At 40.7% G+C, this 19332-nt stretch overlaps 1 protein-coding gene across 4 annotated transcripts in view; it reads right to left on the reverse strand.

The window, feature by feature from the left end:
• Positions 1 to 10483: 10483 nt before the first annotated feature.
• cep192 (centrosomal protein 192) overlaps positions 10484 to 19332 on the reverse strand; it is a 33735-nt gene continuing 24886 nt past the window's right edge. For all 4 annotated transcript variants that reach the window (XM_062422664.1, XM_062422663.1, XM_062422661.1 and 1 more), the window contains 13 exons: positions 19107 to 19254; positions 18829 to 18922; positions 18598 to 18676; positions 18287 to 18410; positions 17839 to 17944; positions 17510 to 17741; positions 17230 to 17306; positions 16794 to 16889; positions 15513 to 15632; positions 14047 to 14159; positions 13657 to 13783; positions 13255 to 13313; positions 10484 to 12094 (listed from right to left, as the gene is read on the reverse strand). In XM_062422664.1, the coding sequence (XP_062278648.1) occupies positions 11962 to 12094; positions 13255 to 13313; positions 13657 to 13783; positions 14047 to 14159; positions 15513 to 15632; positions 16794 to 16889; positions 17230 to 17306; positions 17510 to 17741; positions 17839 to 17944; positions 18287 to 18410; positions 18598 to 18676; positions 18829 to 18922; positions 19107 to 19254 (1508 nt within the window). In that variant the 3' untranslated portion in view covers positions 10484 to 11961. The remainder of the gene's footprint in view (positions 12095 to 13254; positions 13314 to 13656; positions 13784 to 14046; positions 14160 to 15512; positions 15633 to 16793; positions 16890 to 17229; positions 17307 to 17509; positions 17742 to 17838; positions 17945 to 18286; positions 18411 to 18597; positions 18677 to 18828; positions 18923 to 19106; positions 19255 to 19332) is intronic.

Genomic DNA, 19332 nt, shown 5'->3' on the forward strand with positions numbered 1-19332 from the left:
ATGTGTCAAACAACATAACGTAGCAGATAGATAAATACACCATGTAGATATGTCAAGTTAAAGTTTTGACATAAAACAGCGACGGCCCTAAAACACAGCAGCCGAAGCAAATGAAAACTTGTCAGAATATTAACATTTGCACAGCGTTGTGAAACCGTGGCCCTCTCAAAAAACAACGACTGCGTGACGCCGCTGTACAGATAACATGATTGATTTGCATTCATTACAGTTCTGGTGTGTCACTTTCATTGAGAAAAACTGTTCCCGCAGGTCTAAGTTAACTCATTTCATGTGTGACTCATTTCCCTTTCCAGCATTCATTAGTGATAAATCTTTTAATACAGTCCTTGTATCCACTGAAAACCCAAGTGCCGCTCAGCGCCTATCTGAGGCAGACTGTCTTAAACTTTTCCGGCTCATGAGCCAAATTGAATCATCTAAGTCTCGCCCTGGGACCCGGGCTCATTAAAATGCACTGGTAAACTTGTCATGTCACCAGAATCAGGTCGTCTCTCAGCTCCAGGTTGGTGAGACCGCCGTGTAAGCCCAGAGCCCGGAGAGGCCCCCCGTCTCTGCTGTCTCCTGCTAAATTCCCTGAGAGTTCAGCCGAAGTTCACTCCACCTTCTGATTTTTTTTTTTTTGAAGTTGTAGCCTATGGCCTGCACAGCCCAGTCACAGTCTGCATCAATAATGCAGAGACCACAGCCAGCTAACATCTCCGCCTTTAGCAAGAGGTCTGCTCGACACGCTGCTTAAACAAAGGGCGGGCTGAGGACGTCTCAGACTAGCACCATGAGAACAAGAGCACTAACACCCGGGCTATTTTAAGTACACACACACACACACTCTCTCACACACACACACTTAAACACACTACTGACACAGGAAGAAATACAGATGAAGGCATGGACATACACACACACTTTGCAGCTGTATAATACCCAGTTGTACACACTCTCAGATAAGCAGACTCTCAAAGATGAATGGATAAGTGTGCTGTATGTACACACAAACACACACACATACATACATACACACATTCAATAGTGTGTGTGTGTGTGTGTGTTAAATCTTTGTGGCTCATGTTAACAGCCTCTGTAGCCAGTCTATTGAATTACTACACAAGAGCAGAGCAGCACTGAGTACAGCGTTTCTCAGGAAAGCGTACGTCCACCTCACACACACACACACACACACACACACAGCTGTATCTCCTCTCATCAAGCTACTTGGGAACATCTCTGTTGTCAGATGAAAATATCTATTCAGGAATTGAGGACAACGCTTGCTCGTTTTTCCCCACTGACCAACATGTTATTGTTGAATTTTTTTTTTTGTTGAAATTTGCAATGAGATTCATAGTGTGCAGTTCAATGGAATGCTACATATAAAAGAGTGTGTAAATATTTCATTTGGAGAGAAAAAAGGAAAACCTCAGAAGTGGAGGTTTTTTGTTTTTTTAAGTACCAGCATCCATGTGAAGTGTGTGTGAGAGTGTGTGTGAGAGTGTGTGTGTGTGTGTGTGTGTGTGTGTGTGTGTGTGTGTGTGTGTGTGTGTGTGTGTGTGTGTGTGTGCGTGCGTGCGTGCGTGTGTGCGTGTGCCTGTGTGTCTCTCCAGTCTTTTCTCCTATGCAGGGACTTACTGAATTATTAAATTGCTACTTAGGCTTTGTGGTTAAATGAAGCTATGCAAACAAGAACTAACTGTATTAAAAGCACTCTAGCAGTAAGTGAATGCACTGTTCAACAAAGCTGTTTGAATGTCTTCTATGAAACTCACTTAAAGAGCAAAACAAAATCAAATGGCTGTTGTTTCTAGGGGCTTCATAGTAACTTCATCAATGATTTCATACTGCAGTTTTTTGGACTGTTCTTAATCAGTGTGGGAACTGTGGAGCCATTAGCCAAATGCTGGCCACTTTCTCTTCTCCAAAGCTTCAGGGCTGTGACTTGTGACATGTTGGTTCCCAAAGAAGCAAAAGGCGAGATAAATGAGGAGAGGGGAGCAAGTCTGGGTGAAAAAACACAACTGTGTTTATTTCACTATAACCATCATGGAGATGGCAAAGCAGCAGCATACATGATACACCCCCACTCCCCTGACCAAATATAATCAAATGTGCCACCTCCATTCAGTCTCCAACTGCAGCATCTGTCTGAGTCAGTGTAATGTGGAAAGAGCCAGAACTAAATCAGATGTATCATTTATCAGCTTTAGTTGAAATCCAGTAATTAGTCTCTGAGATGATGCACATGATTCATGTCAGAACACTGTAGCACCCCCTAAAGGATAGTCAGTGTAGTGATGAAGATGGCAAAATGTTCCAATCATGGATGTATTATAAGAGCTGGAAGGAACGCCACAGCTCAGCCTATCAGCCGATTTTTCCCAGTGGTCACTCGCAGTATAGCAGCTTAAAAAAAATCCCCCTGTGGACCAAAAAGCCTTTTCCCCATAGACCACCGTTGTTTAAAGAGATGTCTGTAAAACTGCTGACAGGGCACCTAGAACAGCAGACAAGGTCAATTATTACTCTTCTATTATGAACGAGGGAGTTTTTATATTTGTAAAACTTTCCTCAAGCCCAAAAAAGCTATTTAAAAATATGTAAGGCCATCACAATGTAAAGTCTGTGGGCTGAGTGGAGACTCATGGGTGGGTCCAGCAGGGGGGAACACTACTGCACACATTCAGTGGGCTGTGTAACACAGAAATAAACCTGGAAACCAGAAACTTATTTTGGCGTATGAACCAGTCGAGCAATTCTTATAGGACTGAATGGGCGACATTTTTGGTCCAGTATCCAGTTCTTATAATACAGCCATGGTTCCATCCTATGTATCATTATTGTCCTGATACCAGACAATCAGGAACTCCAGCTACCAACGTCTGAGGATTTCTAAATGCTTTCTACATTTCTAGTTGCTGGAAAGGTGACAAGAATGGCCAATAACAAACCTACACCCTTTATATCTAACCCCTAACCCCTAACCTTAACCTTAACCCTTTCTCCTCCATAGCAAACAGCATGTTACTGCCCCAGTATGAAGGGCTGCCCTAAAGACTCTCTCATTGTTTCCACCCTGTTTTAACAACAAAATCTCAGAGTATATGAGCAAAACATTTAATATTTCATCATCCCTGACCTACAGTAACTGAGAGACTGACAGAGAAGAAAATAGATATTGTAGCCGAAAGAACCAAAGTTACAAAGAAACATCTAAACACAGAGCTTCTCTGTTACACATGTTGTTAACTGCGTACGGAAGTATAAGATTACGATGGTGAGAAAAACTATTCTCAGTCAACGTAACTTCAGATTCGGAGTTCATTTTGTACAAATTCAGCAACGTTTTGCTTTCGTTGTTTAAATTTGCGACTGTTCTGCTTTGCGACTTCAACTGGCTTCTTCTCCAAAGCAACGGCAGCTGAGGCTCATGGGTATTGTAGTTAATAATAAAGTTAATAAATAATAAAACATATATAACATAAAACTACAGGGTTGTTACAGTATGAGGGAGAGTATTGAGAATATATTTGAAATATGAACACAGTTCCTTCTGAAACCACTGCCTTCACTTCACAGCTATGACTTTTCTTAAAGTATGGCATCAAAAATTCTGGTCTTCTTGTGCTATTTTTACCTTAGAAGGGTTGAGAATGTAGGCAGCATGACGGATGATGGATCCACTCTTCAGTAAAAGGGAAAAAAGGGCTTCTAAAGCTACATAAACACGCTTTAATCTACCAAACAATTTACCCACAAAATCTCCAACAGAGATAAACAGGATTGCTGCAGTCCCGAAAACCAAAAATATGTGTGAAAAGGCTGCACTGTGCTCGCTGAATGACTGAGGTTTAACTTTAATACATATAACGCACCTTCAACGCTGTGGTTTCTGCAGGGTGGCACAGAAAGAATACCATGTTTCGGCAAATAAGTTCTTTGATCAACTTGTCATGGTGTGCCAGCCGAGGTTAAAAATAAAACCACAGCTTTTCTCAGAGGGTTTCACGCAGCACTTTGATCATACATTTTTGAAGTAGCACAACATATTTTTTTACAATTTTTGTTGGCTTTATTCAGTCAGAACTCGGCAACGTGATTGGTTCTGGCCAAGAAAGATGTGTTAAAAATACTGATATATATATATATTTTAATTTTTTTTTAAAGGGGGGGATGCTAAAATCTTTTCTTTTCTTTCAGCCAGAATGGGAAAATCTTGCTTGTAGTGCTTTTGAAAGGATACGCTGCCTCTCTCGAACATAGATTTTTTTTTTTTTTTTTTTTAATGGGTTGCCAAATGACTTAAAAGAAATCATGGCATCAAGCTGTTTTTCCCCCCCAAAACTTTCTCAAGTTGTTATAAAGCAGATTAGACTCACAAAACTGAGCCTGTAGCATAAATTTAATGAACTTTTTCTTGATTAATTATACAAGCAGCATGAAGGAATCGATTTTTGAATGATTGCACAAAGAAAACATTTCCAACAAGACTGCTGCAGCTCCTCGGCCTGCTCCTGTTTCCACATTTGTGACGTTATTTTTTTTACTATACACAAGACGTAAAGTGCATCTGTAGATACAAAGACACACACACACACACACACACACACACACACACACACACACACACTCCCCAAGAGTAAGACAAAGACACACTCTGGTGCAGGCTGGCACTCGTCTTTGCCCGTCTCGCGCCTTCTCTCCACCAACACAATACTGTCACATTTTGGCGTATCACATGGGCTCGCAGACAGACAAGGCTGTATTATCAACAACTGGCTGGAGCTCAGGTCTTGTGTGTGTGTGTGTGTGTGTGTGTGAAAGCTGGAGTTCAGCGCTCAGACTGGTGTGCGTGTACGTGCATGTGTGTGAGGGAAAGAGAGGGAGAGTGTGAGAGTTCAGGTTGAGGCTGAGCCGTCAGCGGCAGACAAGCCCCGTCAAGTCCTCCCTCCTCTGTCTAACACACACTCAGCCTCTCGCCTCGGGAGGTGAGAAGCCGCTAATTGGCAAAGGGCGAACACACACACACACACACACACACATATATATATATATATACACACACACACACACACACTGTTAAGAACAAAGAGACGGACAGAAATACAAATAGACAGATGGACACAGACGTCTGGCTCAGTCTAGCAGTTGTGCAGTGAGCGGTGTGTGAAGCAGACACGCAGACATCACCGCAGCTAATAATACACACAGTCTGCTCGCTCGCTCGCCGACTTTCTCCTCAACTTTCACACTTATTATTTCATGACTTTATGTTTTTTTACCCGCTCGTATATTAATAGACTTGCGACGATGACTTTAATAAAAGGGAAAGTTCAGCCCCTGGTTTAGGTAAAGGTCGAACCAAACTGGAGACAGCAGCATCTGAGTCGCCCGGCTCCGTCCAGCTTACATTTATATTCACTTATGAACTTGTTTCGTGTTATTTGTGCTGGCTTTAAGACTCACTGTTGTCATTTTAAGTCTACGTCATCATGCATGAGAAGTCTCAGAGGTGTCATGTCAATGTCATGACAAGTGAGCAAAAAGGCCATGTGATAGGGTTCTAGAGTTGTGGAAAGTTACAGAATAAGAGGAGAGAGTTTACCTGCTTAATTAAATCACCACAGATATTAAGGCTGGGTGCTAATTTGAAGACCCCCCCCCCAAACATGTTTTAAGACACATGGAAAATGTTCTGCTTTGAATAATCATTTGTGTCTGAGTTTAATTACCTTGTGCATGTTGCATACTGGACCATGATTGGCTGCAAACTAGTTGTGATGTCACAAAACGTGCTGCTATGTGCATGTGTTTAACGCTGCACATGTACATGATTCTACACAGCTCAGATCAAATGTCACAGTCAAGGATTAAAACTTAAAAACACATTTTTGACTTTAATAAAATGATAAATAAATCATTTTAAAAACTGTGATTTTAAGCATCATCATAAATGTTCAGTGCGTGGAAAGGTCTGATGTATAACACTGTTAATTACACTCAATATATAATATTTTTATATGTGATTTTTCTATATCTTTACCATATTGCTATATAAAAACACTTTCACTAATGTAATTGTATTGATTTCAACCATATTTAGCTCAACCACAACTCAACTTCTCGGCGCACTGCAGTTTTCTTTCTTCTTCTTCATCTACTGTTTCTCACCATAGTTCATTGTGTGTATCCCTGACACCTCACCAACACGTTGACTACATTTCTTCACTCATAAAACATTTAAGTGGTTTTATTTTAATATTTTAAAAACCTACATTGTGTATATGATTGTTTGTTCTTCTTTTCCTGGTGCATTACCACCAACTGGCAGCCAATGTAACAGCAAGAAAATTGGCTGGGCGATATGGACAAAATCAAATATCACGATATTTTAGATCCAATACCTCGATATCGATATTACAACAATATTGTAGAAATGACTGTCCATGCTTTCACAAAATATTTACACTATGAAATGTTTGATAAATAATCATCAGTAATGTCGATATAATGAAAAAATGGGTAAAAAGTAAATAACGGAACAGCTAGAACAATCTGGTAAGTTCAGAAAATTACCTATTTTACTGTAATGCAGCATTTAAAACCAGGAAAATACAACTCTGATGATATATCGTGATATTACGATATCTAAAATCTAAGAAGATATCATGTCTCATATCACGATATCGATATAATTTCAATATATTGCCCAGCCCTACTCTCAACGCTGCTTTATATCGCTGCTAATGAGCCAAATCTCCATCTTTAAGTTTAGAAAATCCATTCAGAAGACTTTCAGTGTCTTCTCATATTACCACTCTACTTATATGGTGGCTTTAAAATATAACATTGAATTTTTTGTTGAGGCCTTAAAAAGCCTGAAAACATATTTTCTCAAACAGCTTCTAATTGAAAGCAAAGGGGTTCTACATTATCACAAATGCCAAAATTAGTGCAGTTTTGATTGTTTATGTCAGAAATAAATAATAATGTATTTGTTTTTTTGTCTGAGCTTAAGTGGGCGGGGCTTTGTTGGAGATGTATGATGTCATATAATACTTGCACCAATCACAATTTCGTAATATTTTACTTCGAAAGTTGCTTTTTTTAATGTTAAAAATTTCATTTTATCAAGAAACACATAACATTTGAAACCAAGTTGTCGGGGTGCTTTAGAATGAGCAGCAGCACGCGTTGTTAGATAACTGGCAGTGAGCAGAGCATGATGTAATCACAATAAGTGTCATCATCCTGTTTACACTGTGTCTGGCTCCCTGACTTCACTCATCCATTCAAAAGAAGTGTTACAGTATCTGCTACAACGAAAGGGCTGAAATCAAAGTGCACATTTACAGTATATGAATGCACTCGACTCCAGCATAATGAACTCATTAGGAACCATTCTCTGTTCCATTACAATGATTTAAAGGTTTGAGTTTATTGTAATGAATTACAGCTTGACAGGAACTTTAAAGTCTAATGTATTTTATGATGTATTATGATAAATGACAGCTCGCAAAAATAATGTATAAAAAAAGGTCAACATGTAGATGATTGGCACTTGGTGTATTATCCTTTAATACTTTAATTCCTCTTAATCCTAAATAGTGTGACACTCTGATGTGTTGGTAATATGTAACCTGCATATTGAACATGTACAAACATCATCCAATGGTGCTATGGCTTCTACTGAACCCAACTCACACAACTTTACCTAAACACTACCTCATCAGTAATACAAACAGGTATTCTATTGATCCGTGAACTCGCCCTCATCTCTAGGTCTCAGACTTCAACATTCAGCACAAACAGAGGCAGGATAGATAGGGAGGGGGCTCTTGTACAGACGACAACAAGTGAATACTCTCTACCAGAACTCCCACAGGAAAAAAATATCTCCATCAGTCCATCATAGACCTCTAACAGACAACTAGAGAACAGAGCTGAGTAAACAAATGCATCTTAACCTGACCAGAGGACTCTGCTGTGTCACATAAACATATAGATTCAAACTTATAGTGGTCATAATATGCAGTACCAGTCAAAAGTTTGGATACTAGTTTTTCTTTATTCTTACCATTACTATTCTATAATGTAGAACAATACTGAAGACAAGCATTAAATAACATATATGGAATTATATGGCAAGGAAAACTAGTGAAACAATCCAAAATATTTCATATTTTAGATTCCTTTGCACATGATTTCCGATACCTGCACTTGTTCTATGACTCCATCATCGAGTTATTTCATAGTTTTGATACCTTTAATATTATTTTATAATGTAGAAAATAAATTGAAACACGATAATGAGTAGCTGTGTTCAGACTTTTGCTCATGATGTAGATTTGTTGTTTTTTAATTATGTTTAAGATGATGAGACTGTGTTAAAGAAAATGATGCTAATAGGTTTGTTCCTATGAAAGGTAATTAGTGCCAGCTTGATTTAGATACTGCAGCACATTTTAACATAACTCACTTAAAACAATGTCAGGGTCAGTTTTTAGGACACTGCATCTATATGAATGAGTACTTCATTCATTCTTCTGTTCATGGTATGGTATGTTGAGTGGGAGGTGTGGGGGATTTATGGGATCATCACTCTTTAAGTGAGCATGATGAGAGGATGTATGTATGGATGAATGCTGCTGATGTTTCACCTCTCACCCCGCCCTGCAGTTTTAACATTCTAACCAGCTCTGTAGCGACTCATCTCAGACCGGGCAGGTTGGTGACACCGCCTCATCATCTGCACCGCCTGTCTCATCTGCATTAGAAAAAAGTTGGGTGGCCCCTAGCCCAAAAATCAAGGTATCACATCTCTAATCTAGCTGCCCCTGCTAGCCCGTTCATTAAATCATACAGACAGCTAATGACACACCAGACAGACAGAAAAAAAACATACTTATGTGTATCTGCTCAGAGTAACGGTGAGGTGACAGGCAGCGCTGCCCCGCAGGGACACACACGCAGCGGTGCTGGTGCTGTGGCCCCGGCGGGTGGAGGAGGAGGAGGAGGAGGAGGGGGGGTGGGGGAGCCGGGGTTAGCCTGCATGCTGCTAATTTAGCCGCGTTAGCTTAGCGGTGCTGTCTGGCGCAGCTTGGAAAGCAGCTCCCAACTCTGCACAGCAACTTCTACTGTCTGGCCCAAAAGTCAAAGCCCACACCGGACAGCCTGGCGAGCATTTAGCCGCACCAGTTAGCATAACCAAGAACATCCCCGCAGCCGCCTACCATACAGTATTTATGCGTTAAAATAAATAAATCAGTGTACATCAATAATAGCAATTGTGACAGCCGTCCTACCTGTTAATGCAGCGGATAACGCGCTAGGTCGCCGAGTCTGCGTGTTGAAAAGTCAGTGATGTTGTGTTGCTAGACGTCAAGTCCAACTGCACTACAGTGGTTTCCAGTCTGGGAAGCAAAATAAAGCCCAGCTGCCCCACTGTACGGTACATGCTGCTGACACACACGCTGCCGCTGAAGCTTTGGCGACACCCGCAGTGTTCAGGCGGTACTGCAGCCGTCTGTCTGCAGGGAGCATGAAGTGCTGGTCTCGGTTTCCCCAGGTCACAGGTCAGCATCTGAAGCGAAGCAGCAGCCCAGGTGTTAGTAGCAGATCAGTGCCTGGTTAAAGGGCATATGACCAGTGAAGAATGAGTTTTTCCTGGCTGTAATCATCTCCTTCAAATGTGCTTTCAATGGAAGTGATGGAGGACAAAATCCAGTGTGTCCACTCAGTAAGTTAAAAGTAGATGTAAATGTTATATGAGGCTTCATCAGTCTGAGTTAGTCATATCAAGTGGATATCTGACACACTTTTTAGCATCAAATAACCTCTGTGTTCTCAAACAGCATTTGCTTAGACTCATTTGGACAGCTGAAGCTTCAGATATACATTCAAATACATTTTCATATGGAAGGACTGGATTTTGTCCTCCATCATTTACATTGTAAATGCATTATAAAGGGATCTTCTAATGGTGAGTATGAGCAGGAAGAATAAATACAGCAAGAGAACCTATTTCTAGTTTTCTAGGTTAGTTTGGGCTCCTGTTATAAGACAGACCTCGTTTGTTCAAATGCTTGTTACTCACACCACTCAACTGTTATAATTGATAGTAGATTGATTGCATATAAGAAATGGTGCAAGTGTTTAATCATTCACTTCATTTCTACAATGTTGCTTCATGGTATCAAAATTACCTTCAAAGATATTCAGTTCATCTTTTGGTGGATACATTTTCTACAGTGGTCCTAATAAGATCAGTGTTTGGTGGTGATAGTCAGAAATGAACAGAACAATGTATTAAGATATTTCACATTAACACAACACATCACATGTATTTTACTTCAGAACTAGATGATATATTATTAGAGGAATAAACTGCTAGATACCCATCAACCATATTTTTCATAAATAAATACCCCTCTGACAACAATATCATTTGAATATAACAAACAAGATATTTATCACAAAACTTTATTTAAATGTGTACATAACAATATATTACATAATAAACTATTTAAAGTGTGTGCAAATTGTAAATCAAAACGTGTCACTGCATGTTATGAACAACCTGTGACAATATGCTGCCTTCATATTAAAAAACTCGCTATAAAAGCAGGAAAATAACGCTCGACACTAGTGTTCTAAATTTCCAAAGTGTTGTCTTCATGTGCGGCATCTAACAGGTTAACAATACGTCCTCAGTCAAGTTTACGTACATTATTCCTGTGCCATTCCAGTTCCAAAACTGATTATGGATGTGAATCCAATGCCCCTGAGCAATTTTGGCCATGTGCCCCAGAGCCAAAAGAGGAAATGGGGAGCTAATTTTCTGTGACTGGAACAGTGATTAACACAGTTTTGCCATGGTAACCATACTAAGCAGGCCTGGCAAGGTGCCGAACAAAAGCCCCACCAGAGGAAACTCTTTTAGCATGTAATAACAATCATTAACCATCCTAATGTTGCTGTGAGCTGCCCTGATCATGGCTGAATTAAGTACATCTGGACTGTTTGGAACGAGTCTTGGAGGTTACTGGGAAGTCGACGCATGGTGCTGACAAAGGCCACTGTGCATGATGAGAAGCCATTTCCATAGAAACCACACCAGCAGGGAAGATTAGGGAAAATATTCTGAAATGTACACAGACCTAAATATGCATTTCATTTAAGCGACTCCTGAAAAACTGAATCCTTAAGTCTGTGGTCTTGTTAGAATCGTGAGTTAATAACAGAAATGTGTCCAGGCCTCTTTTTCAGATTTCTATATTTCAGCTGTGGATAAAAAATGCAACACTGTGTGGTTTTTCCAAAATAGAAAAAAAAATAAATAAATAAAAATCCCTGCAGGCATGTTACCAAACAAGAGACAAAGGCATTCCTGTGTGACCAACTCAGAGTAATCCCCGACGTATCCCAACTGGTACTGCTCCTGTCTGACAGGGGCCATGGCAACAACAATGCTGCCTTGTGACATGACTCAAGGATAAAGGCAAATACCAGATCTAGAGTCAAGTGACAAAAATCATTTAGCTCTCTGAAAATGCCAGAGCGGTGCAGACTAATTGTTGAGCCAGTCAGACCGAATCATTCAGGAACAAAAACGGGCACAATTGGTTTTTCCGTGGGCCAGCTGAGGACACCTGTGCCTTAGCCGGCGTGGAGGGAGGGTGAGGAAGGGAGAGAGAGAGAGAGATAGAGCGAGAGTCAGATGGGGCAGTCTCATTTCTAGTTAATCCATCTACATTGTAAGACAGTCTCTAAATATGATGATGAGGAAGGATTTAAGTCCAGTGTTGCTTTTATTTGACCCTTAGCAGTTTTCTCTGTTGCCCTCGTCCATCCCGTGATGAATAGTACAGAGAAGAGCATCCACCCAAAGCCAGCAAGCCAGCCAGCCAGCCCGCATGAGGAGGAGGTGGTGGAGGATGGTAGATGGTGAATTCAAGGCAATGCCTCACCGGTCAGCTGAATAACAAGACTTCCACTTGTTTCTGACTGGATGAGCAGCAAGCCAGCGTGTCTGCCTGCAGTGCTGGGCTTGAACTGGACGGGTAGCTTCAGATAGTGCTGTGATCTAATGGTTTGGGGGAGAAGAACCAAACTTAATGAAGAGACAATCATATCAGTTCATAATGCTAAAAGCATGAATAATTGACATGTGAAGCAGCACTCATGCACATGCATTTCCTCAACTCCCTTAGGGTTGCAGCATATGAACCATGATATAACTAATGACATTACAGCACTAAACTCAAAAAGATGTTACGCATCCATGTAAACAAAAACATTACGACAAAATGTACAGACATTAAATGGAGCAGCATGGATATGGTGTGTGGAATGTGCTGAAAATAACAGTATGTACATAAAGAGAGTGATGCTAGGGTCATCACATGGCTAGTGTGAATCCACACAGCAGTGTTCACAACACACCTAGTGCTAGGTTCAGGTTCAGGCTGTGGCAACACATGGCGTACCCTGCAAAGGAGCTGGATTCACAACATCACTACGTCACAACATCACGCAAGAATCATGAGGATTCTCCCATCTCATGAATCCAGCTGCCTCGCAAGGTAAGACGGTGATGGACAGATGGTTTATCCAATCACCTGCCAAGTATTTTTGTAAAGCGCCTGCCCTTTTCTAAACATACACAGTCCATTTGTTTCCAAGGACTTGTGTAACAAACCACTTGGCTCATCGGATTAACACATGGCAAGTCTGGAGATAAAAATGTCATAACACAATATTATGTGTGACAATGCTTTAATAACAAAAGGCCTGTACGTCTTCTTTTATTCCAAAAACAGTCGTATTGTTGTTGTCTTATTTCAAAACACACACATGTTGTTCCCATTCTGAACACAGCCCCACATCAGCAGAGCACAGCACGGCACAGCTGGTACCTGTGGCCAGGCAACCCCTCCCATAGGCCTTAATAAGTCAGAAGATCAGTACCCAACAGGTCTCCAGTGTGTACTGAAAACAATATCATCCTCCAGGCCCCAACATTTCACAGGACCTCTCATAGTGGGCATGTGGGAAAGTGATGTTACACAGACTCACAGTTACATCACAGTGTGCATTTACTGATTATGCTTCAATAATCAAAGTAGAATTATCTTTAACAGGCTACAAAAACTATAACTAAACATTATAAAAAGATGCTGCTGCTGGATATTAACAAGTACAGAATGTGGAGTATCTGTTGAGGATAATGACCATTTGACTCACCTCAGGGAATATTTGGAATGCTTGATATGGAAGGGCTCCCTAGGGTTTACAAATTTCAGCTGCAAGTCAATTAGAGAAGCCACACATCAAATCTCAAATCCATGCACAGACACAATTACAATTGTTAGAGGTTATGACATTTATCATTCAGTACAAGTCATCATGCAGCTACTATGAGCAATACAGAGTCACAATATATACAGTTAAAATCTAAGGTTTTCAAAGTTTAACCTTCTGCCATCTTTTAATACATTCAACCTCAAAGTCTCTATAGTTCCTTGTTTTACTTTGACAGCTTAACTTTTCCTGCATAGAAGTTTCTGCTGCAGTAAGCAAGAAACACACACACACACGAAAAAAAAATCCCACTGTATGTCTTCATGGGAACGGGGCCTGCCTCACCTCATGCGCGTCGGACGAGTTGTTGCGGATGTTGACCTTCAGAGTGCTGGACTCGCCCATCCGTGTGGCCGGGAAGGTGTACAGATCCTGTGGAGAGTACACACCCCTCCGCACAGCCTCCTCCTGGCTGAGGGTTACAAATGGTGCCAGTTTGAAGAGGAACCATGACCATCACAAAACCACAACAATTCACAGACTAGACAATTTATCTTAAAACAAAACCTGCTGTACACTTAACCTGCAATAGACACTACATTAACTTTTGGATCTCTTAAAGACAGAGTTTTCCTTCCAAGATGATGTGCAGTGGTCACTTCATTGATACTGTGACATCTCCTATACTGGCTTCTAGTTTTAGCACAGAGAGATCCTGGTCAGAGGAGTTGTTACCTGGCTTTTCCTGCTGAGGCATCAGCTTTCTTCCTGGCCTTAACAGTAGTCTCTGTTTTTACCAGAGAGCAGTCTCCTTCCTGGGGTGCCTCCACTGGTCCAGACTTTATCCCCTATAGACACAGACACAATATTAAGATCTTAGACCAGTTGGCCCGTTAAGTTTATCTTTTTTTTTAACCACTTCAAGTCTGTTGACTGGTAAAATGCGATAGAAAAGAAGCATTTTTTTATTAGAGCTGAATAATTATGAAAAAATATATTTGCCTTTATTTTGACTGATATTGTGATATTAAAGGGAATGCTTACAGTATGTTTACATCATTATTCTCATTTTTATTGATTTCAGTCATTTTTGCAGGGATCTGTATCAAATATGTTTTCTTAAGTCTGTAGAATATGATGAGTAGGTGAGGACATTTTTATTAAAATGGTATTTAACACATTTTAGTAATAATGCACCTCCTGCTATTTGAAAACTGCAGTAAGCCATATTGTAATTTCTATAAAATTTCAATGAAGTGTTCAGCCCTAGCTTTCATGTTTTAATCATATCCAGAACACCACATTTGACTTCATGTTAAGAGAGCTGAGACACATTTAAGTTAACATCGCGTGCAAGCACTTTAACAAACAAATCCCACATTAGCATCCGATTAGCATCTCCACTGTACTTTAACCCTGCATGTAGGAAATACTATATATGGCAACAACAACAGAAAGTACCACCATTGCAGCAGCTTAACCTACTTATGTAGAGCCATCTATTTCACTTCCCACTTGCTGTGTGTGTGTGTGCTCTTAAGTTAACTGGGTCTGTCATAACACTTCACATTAAAGCGGCGCAGACGAGAAGCCGCGGGCCAATCTCAGCAGGGTGGCTCTTCTTAACATCCCACAACCCACTTTTTTCATTTGTTAATTCTGTCACTAACACTATAAAGCCATGGTTAAGGTGCAACTATACATGCTGATTTTTTTAAGCTGATATTAAAAAAAAGAGCTAATGACACAGTCTAATACTTTAAAGGAAGTAAATGTATTCAAACGTTTATTCCCCGGGGAACAGTCGTGTGCACATGGTTTGGGAGTGTTAACTTGACAATGAATATCGTTGCTCAACACACGCATGCCTAATGAAATGTTAAAGAAGTGGAGATCAGGGCTTTTTTCTGCTCTGTTGTCGTTTTGAAACACAGCTTCAATAAGTCCATTACTGAGACAGAGAGGAAGCACAGCTGAGGAGCTAATGAGAGCACTGTGCTAATGTTATTGCTGTTTTAAGAGTCAAAGAAAAATGTTCAATAGAGGTGATTTATGCAGTAGCTAAAAAATCTAGTACTAGGTAAGAGGTTCAGGTAAGAATTAATAAAAGGGTAGCAACTAAGTTTCAGCAAAATAAATTGCCTGACATAATTAAAGTAAACAATATCAGTGTCACTTGTCAATAATAAATAAGTCCTCACAGTGCCACAGGTTTGAAAGCGAATTCTGGTTTTCTGCTGGGGCTCAGACAGAGGGTGGCACTCCAAGTCCCAAAACTGGGCGTAGTCCCCTCGGTCCCTCGGCAGGAAGGTAACAGGCACCTGAGAGGGTAAGAGAAACATTAGAGGAAATCACTACTTATTAAAACACATAAATACTTGTTTTACTAATACATGTTCTTATAGATTCTGGCAGTAAGAACATGCTTCATTTATTAACCTTATAGCTCAGTACAATTTTACTGCTGCCACATTAATAAGTCAAGTCAAGCACATGAAGCAATCAACCGACCAATTGTTTAAAATGTATAAGAAAAGAAAACATGTTTTAAATTGCAATCATCCACCTAAATCTGTGACACCCATTAGTCAAACCCAGATTGAAAGAACCAAGCATAGAAAGGTTCAAAAGCAGTAAATGATTCACAAAATAATTCAATATTTTGACAAAATGCTTTAAAGCTTCTTCAGGCCTGCAGTGTACCACAAACATGAGTGATTTTTCTGTGTTTGCAAAGGCTGTTTGATGCTTCTTCCCAAAAGAACAGCACTTAGTGACTCAAGGTCTGTACACCTTTAGACCTGTCACTGGTAATCATGGCTTCCTTCCATTTTCATGTACCAGGTCCAGGGCCGAGTGTGTATTATGTCTCAGTAGCTCTGCTTACTGGCACACCTCAATGACTCATAGCCATCATTGATGTTATTAGTTACACATGTGTTTATCCTGATGTGATCGAGTCAAAATGTTGTTAGAGAGGTTATTGTTCATCTCTATGGCAACCTAATTGAAAAAGTAATTTGATCTAAAATGTGAGTCAATGATTAAAAAAAATGACAAATGCCAAATTGTGTTACTCTACTGTTAGTCTCTAAAAATGAATAAATATGAACAATACAAGTAAATGATAGTGAAGATAAGGATTATTTTTACAATATAGGCTGGACCAACAACATTTAAATAGCTACTAATAGCAACTTGCTATTGGTTACTATTTTAATAAGGGGAGTTTTATAACCAAATATAGTCTAAACCAAATATGGCCAGAGAAAAGTTAAACCACTTATCTCTTTCTAAAGATGCAGTATTATTATCAAGTAAGACTAGAAATGATAAAAAATACTGTTTCTGTGAGCCAGCTGGTAGGTAGGCAGATGGTTTTGGCTGGTAGACCTGAATTTAACCTTGCATTCTGCAGAAACTTGTGTCCTGCTCCTTTCACTAAATTATACTGACAGGTGTACTTGTGTGTGAATGACTACCTGCATCTTTTCGTGGGCTCCCAGAGTGCCCGAGACCCTGGAGCACCTGAAAGCGGTGTAGGTGGCCCGGTAAACATCTCCACTGTTGTCAACCCCCTGAGGAGAGAGAAAAGACCACAGCTTGACCCCCAAGTCACTGCAATCACACAGTGGCCAAAACAAGACACAACTACAAGATTAAACCGAGAGCATCAACAGCAAAACAAACTCATTACCAAAGTGAGCCACGAGACAAAAGAGAATAAATTTAGCTCCACTTCAAGTGAACCACAATGAAAAGAAAATGAAATTCAAAAGAAATTGGAAACAACCTACAAAAGAGGCATAAGCATCTGTTCCCAGAGGAGGGGTGTTAACGAGAACAAACAAAAAACGTAAACAGAATGAAAGAATTGAGAGAAGAAAGGGATAATGGGGAGAAGAAGAAAAAAAGTACCTTGACATATGGAGGAGCAAATGATGACAGGTACCACCTCACTTCCACTTCCCCGTTCTCCACCTCCAGCTGGGCCTCTGAAGTACAGGAGCAACACAGAGAGTGTGAGTCTCCCTCAGAAATATACACACAGTGTGTTATCTACACACTACGACATTAAACCACACAGTCTGGAGGGTTTTTCACACTGACTTCCTGCAGAGTGTTTGTTGTGAAGGTGTTCAGACTTGACCACAATGTATTCATGTTGAGCTCAGATTTAGGCCGCTCAGCTCTTTACCTGATGTCTCCCCTGAAGGAGTGGTGGGGAAGATGATGGTCTTGTTGCTGATCTCCACCAGGGCGTGAGGTAGCTGCAGAGGAGTCTGCGAGGCGAGTGTAGCTTTAGTTGTCAGTCTAGCTGTGGGGAGAATGGGGGTAGCAGCCTGAGGAGCCAGGGCTGATAAAGTGGTATCTGCTGGGGCTGCGGACACATCCAGAGCCAGGTCCCGACGGATCTGGACCTTGATAAACTGAACCGTTACACATGTTTAGAATGTGTTAAATTCTCACGTTTAGCACATGTTAAGTCAACATTCATGAATGACGATCACGTTGTATGTTGGGTACCTTCTGTTGACCATCACACTGGACATAAATCTGTCCGCTCCATGGCAGCAGGGAAGATTTGGATGCGAGTGAGGGGTTGGGGCTGATTAAAATCTGCAGGTGGCACCTTAGTTGATGATAACAGAGAAATTAGACACAGGTGGATCAATCAAGCATCAAATTTAGACACAGTCAGAGATCGTTCATCCTGTGTAGCTATGATAATAATTATAATGACTGGGCTGCAGCAGTTACATACTGTACACATACAGCACTAACAGTACAATTACCCAAAACACTTAATGTTTTACAAAGGTAAAGCAGTGAGGAGATTTGTCATTTTTATGGTAATATTGTCTACACAGTGTGAACATGAAGATGAAATAATAAGGATAAAGAGCAAAGCATTTAGCTTAGCTGACATAGCAACTAAAACACCTTAAGAGTTTGAGTTTGAGTGTGTTCTTACTGTGATTCGATAACCCCGTGCTGAGGGGTGATTGTGAGGCAGTGAGCGGGCCAGGACAAATCAAAGCTCAGCTCTCTGGACGTGTTGTTCCGGATCTGAACCTGACTGGTGGTGGCAGCACCATCTAAAAGGCGACGACAACAACAACAAAGTGTAAGCTGCTGGGTATTAACAATGTGAGATACAATTGCAGTCACAGCTGGGAGTCGATTGCTTCACCGACCACACTCCTAAATGTTAAAGTAGAAGTCAAAGCTTAGGTGATAAAAGTTCACCGCATAAAACACTTTCTGAATCAATATTCCACTCACTGATGGTAGGAGCCGCGAGCACAAGTTGTTCTGGATGGATGGTCCAGGACTCAGACTGCCTGTGTAATGGCTCAGAAGCCTGCGGGGAGGGAGGGGAAAAAAAGCCATTCTACATTCAAAAACTATTTTCTGTCAAATGCACTGAAACTTTTCTTGATCACATCCAGTTGACACGGAACCAAAAATCATAGCCAGAAAGCATCAAAGTCTATTAAAGAGGGCTCGTGGTACCTTTAACGTGGGCTCTGCCACTCTCATTGCTGGACCCTGGGGACCCTTCACTGGCAGCACGTCCAGAGTAACATTACCATTTGCCAGGGACGCACTGGGAATTAATACAAACACATGGTTATAAAAGAGCTGCAAAATGCAAACAACACACAGACGCTTACCTCACAAAACAACGCTGACTATAAAAATGTACAGCCAATTCATAAAGCTGCTATTTATAGTAAGCAGGGCCTAGTATATCACAGTATGTAAGTGATATTTGATGTGTATAATGTTACCTGTCTGTCTGTGAGGGCAGCAGCAGCTCGTTGTGGTTGCTCTCCTCACATTCTGTGCTCTTTGTGCTTCCCAGCAACATCACAGCCACCTTACTCATGTTTCCATAGAAGATGTGGGCTTCATTTGGCCGCTGGGGCAGGTTGTACACTATAAGAAACATAAAATCAGAGTCAAACCAAACACAACAGAGCATATCTGAAGACCTCTATTCCAACAAGCAACATG

Source organism: Scomber scombrus, chromosome 7 (genome assembly GCF_963691925.1).
Source record: "Scomber scombrus chromosome 7, fScoSco1.1, whole genome shotgun sequence".
In the NCBI taxonomy this organism is placed as follows: domain Eukaryota; kingdom Metazoa; phylum Chordata; class Actinopteri; order Scombriformes; family Scombridae; genus Scomber; species Scomber scombrus.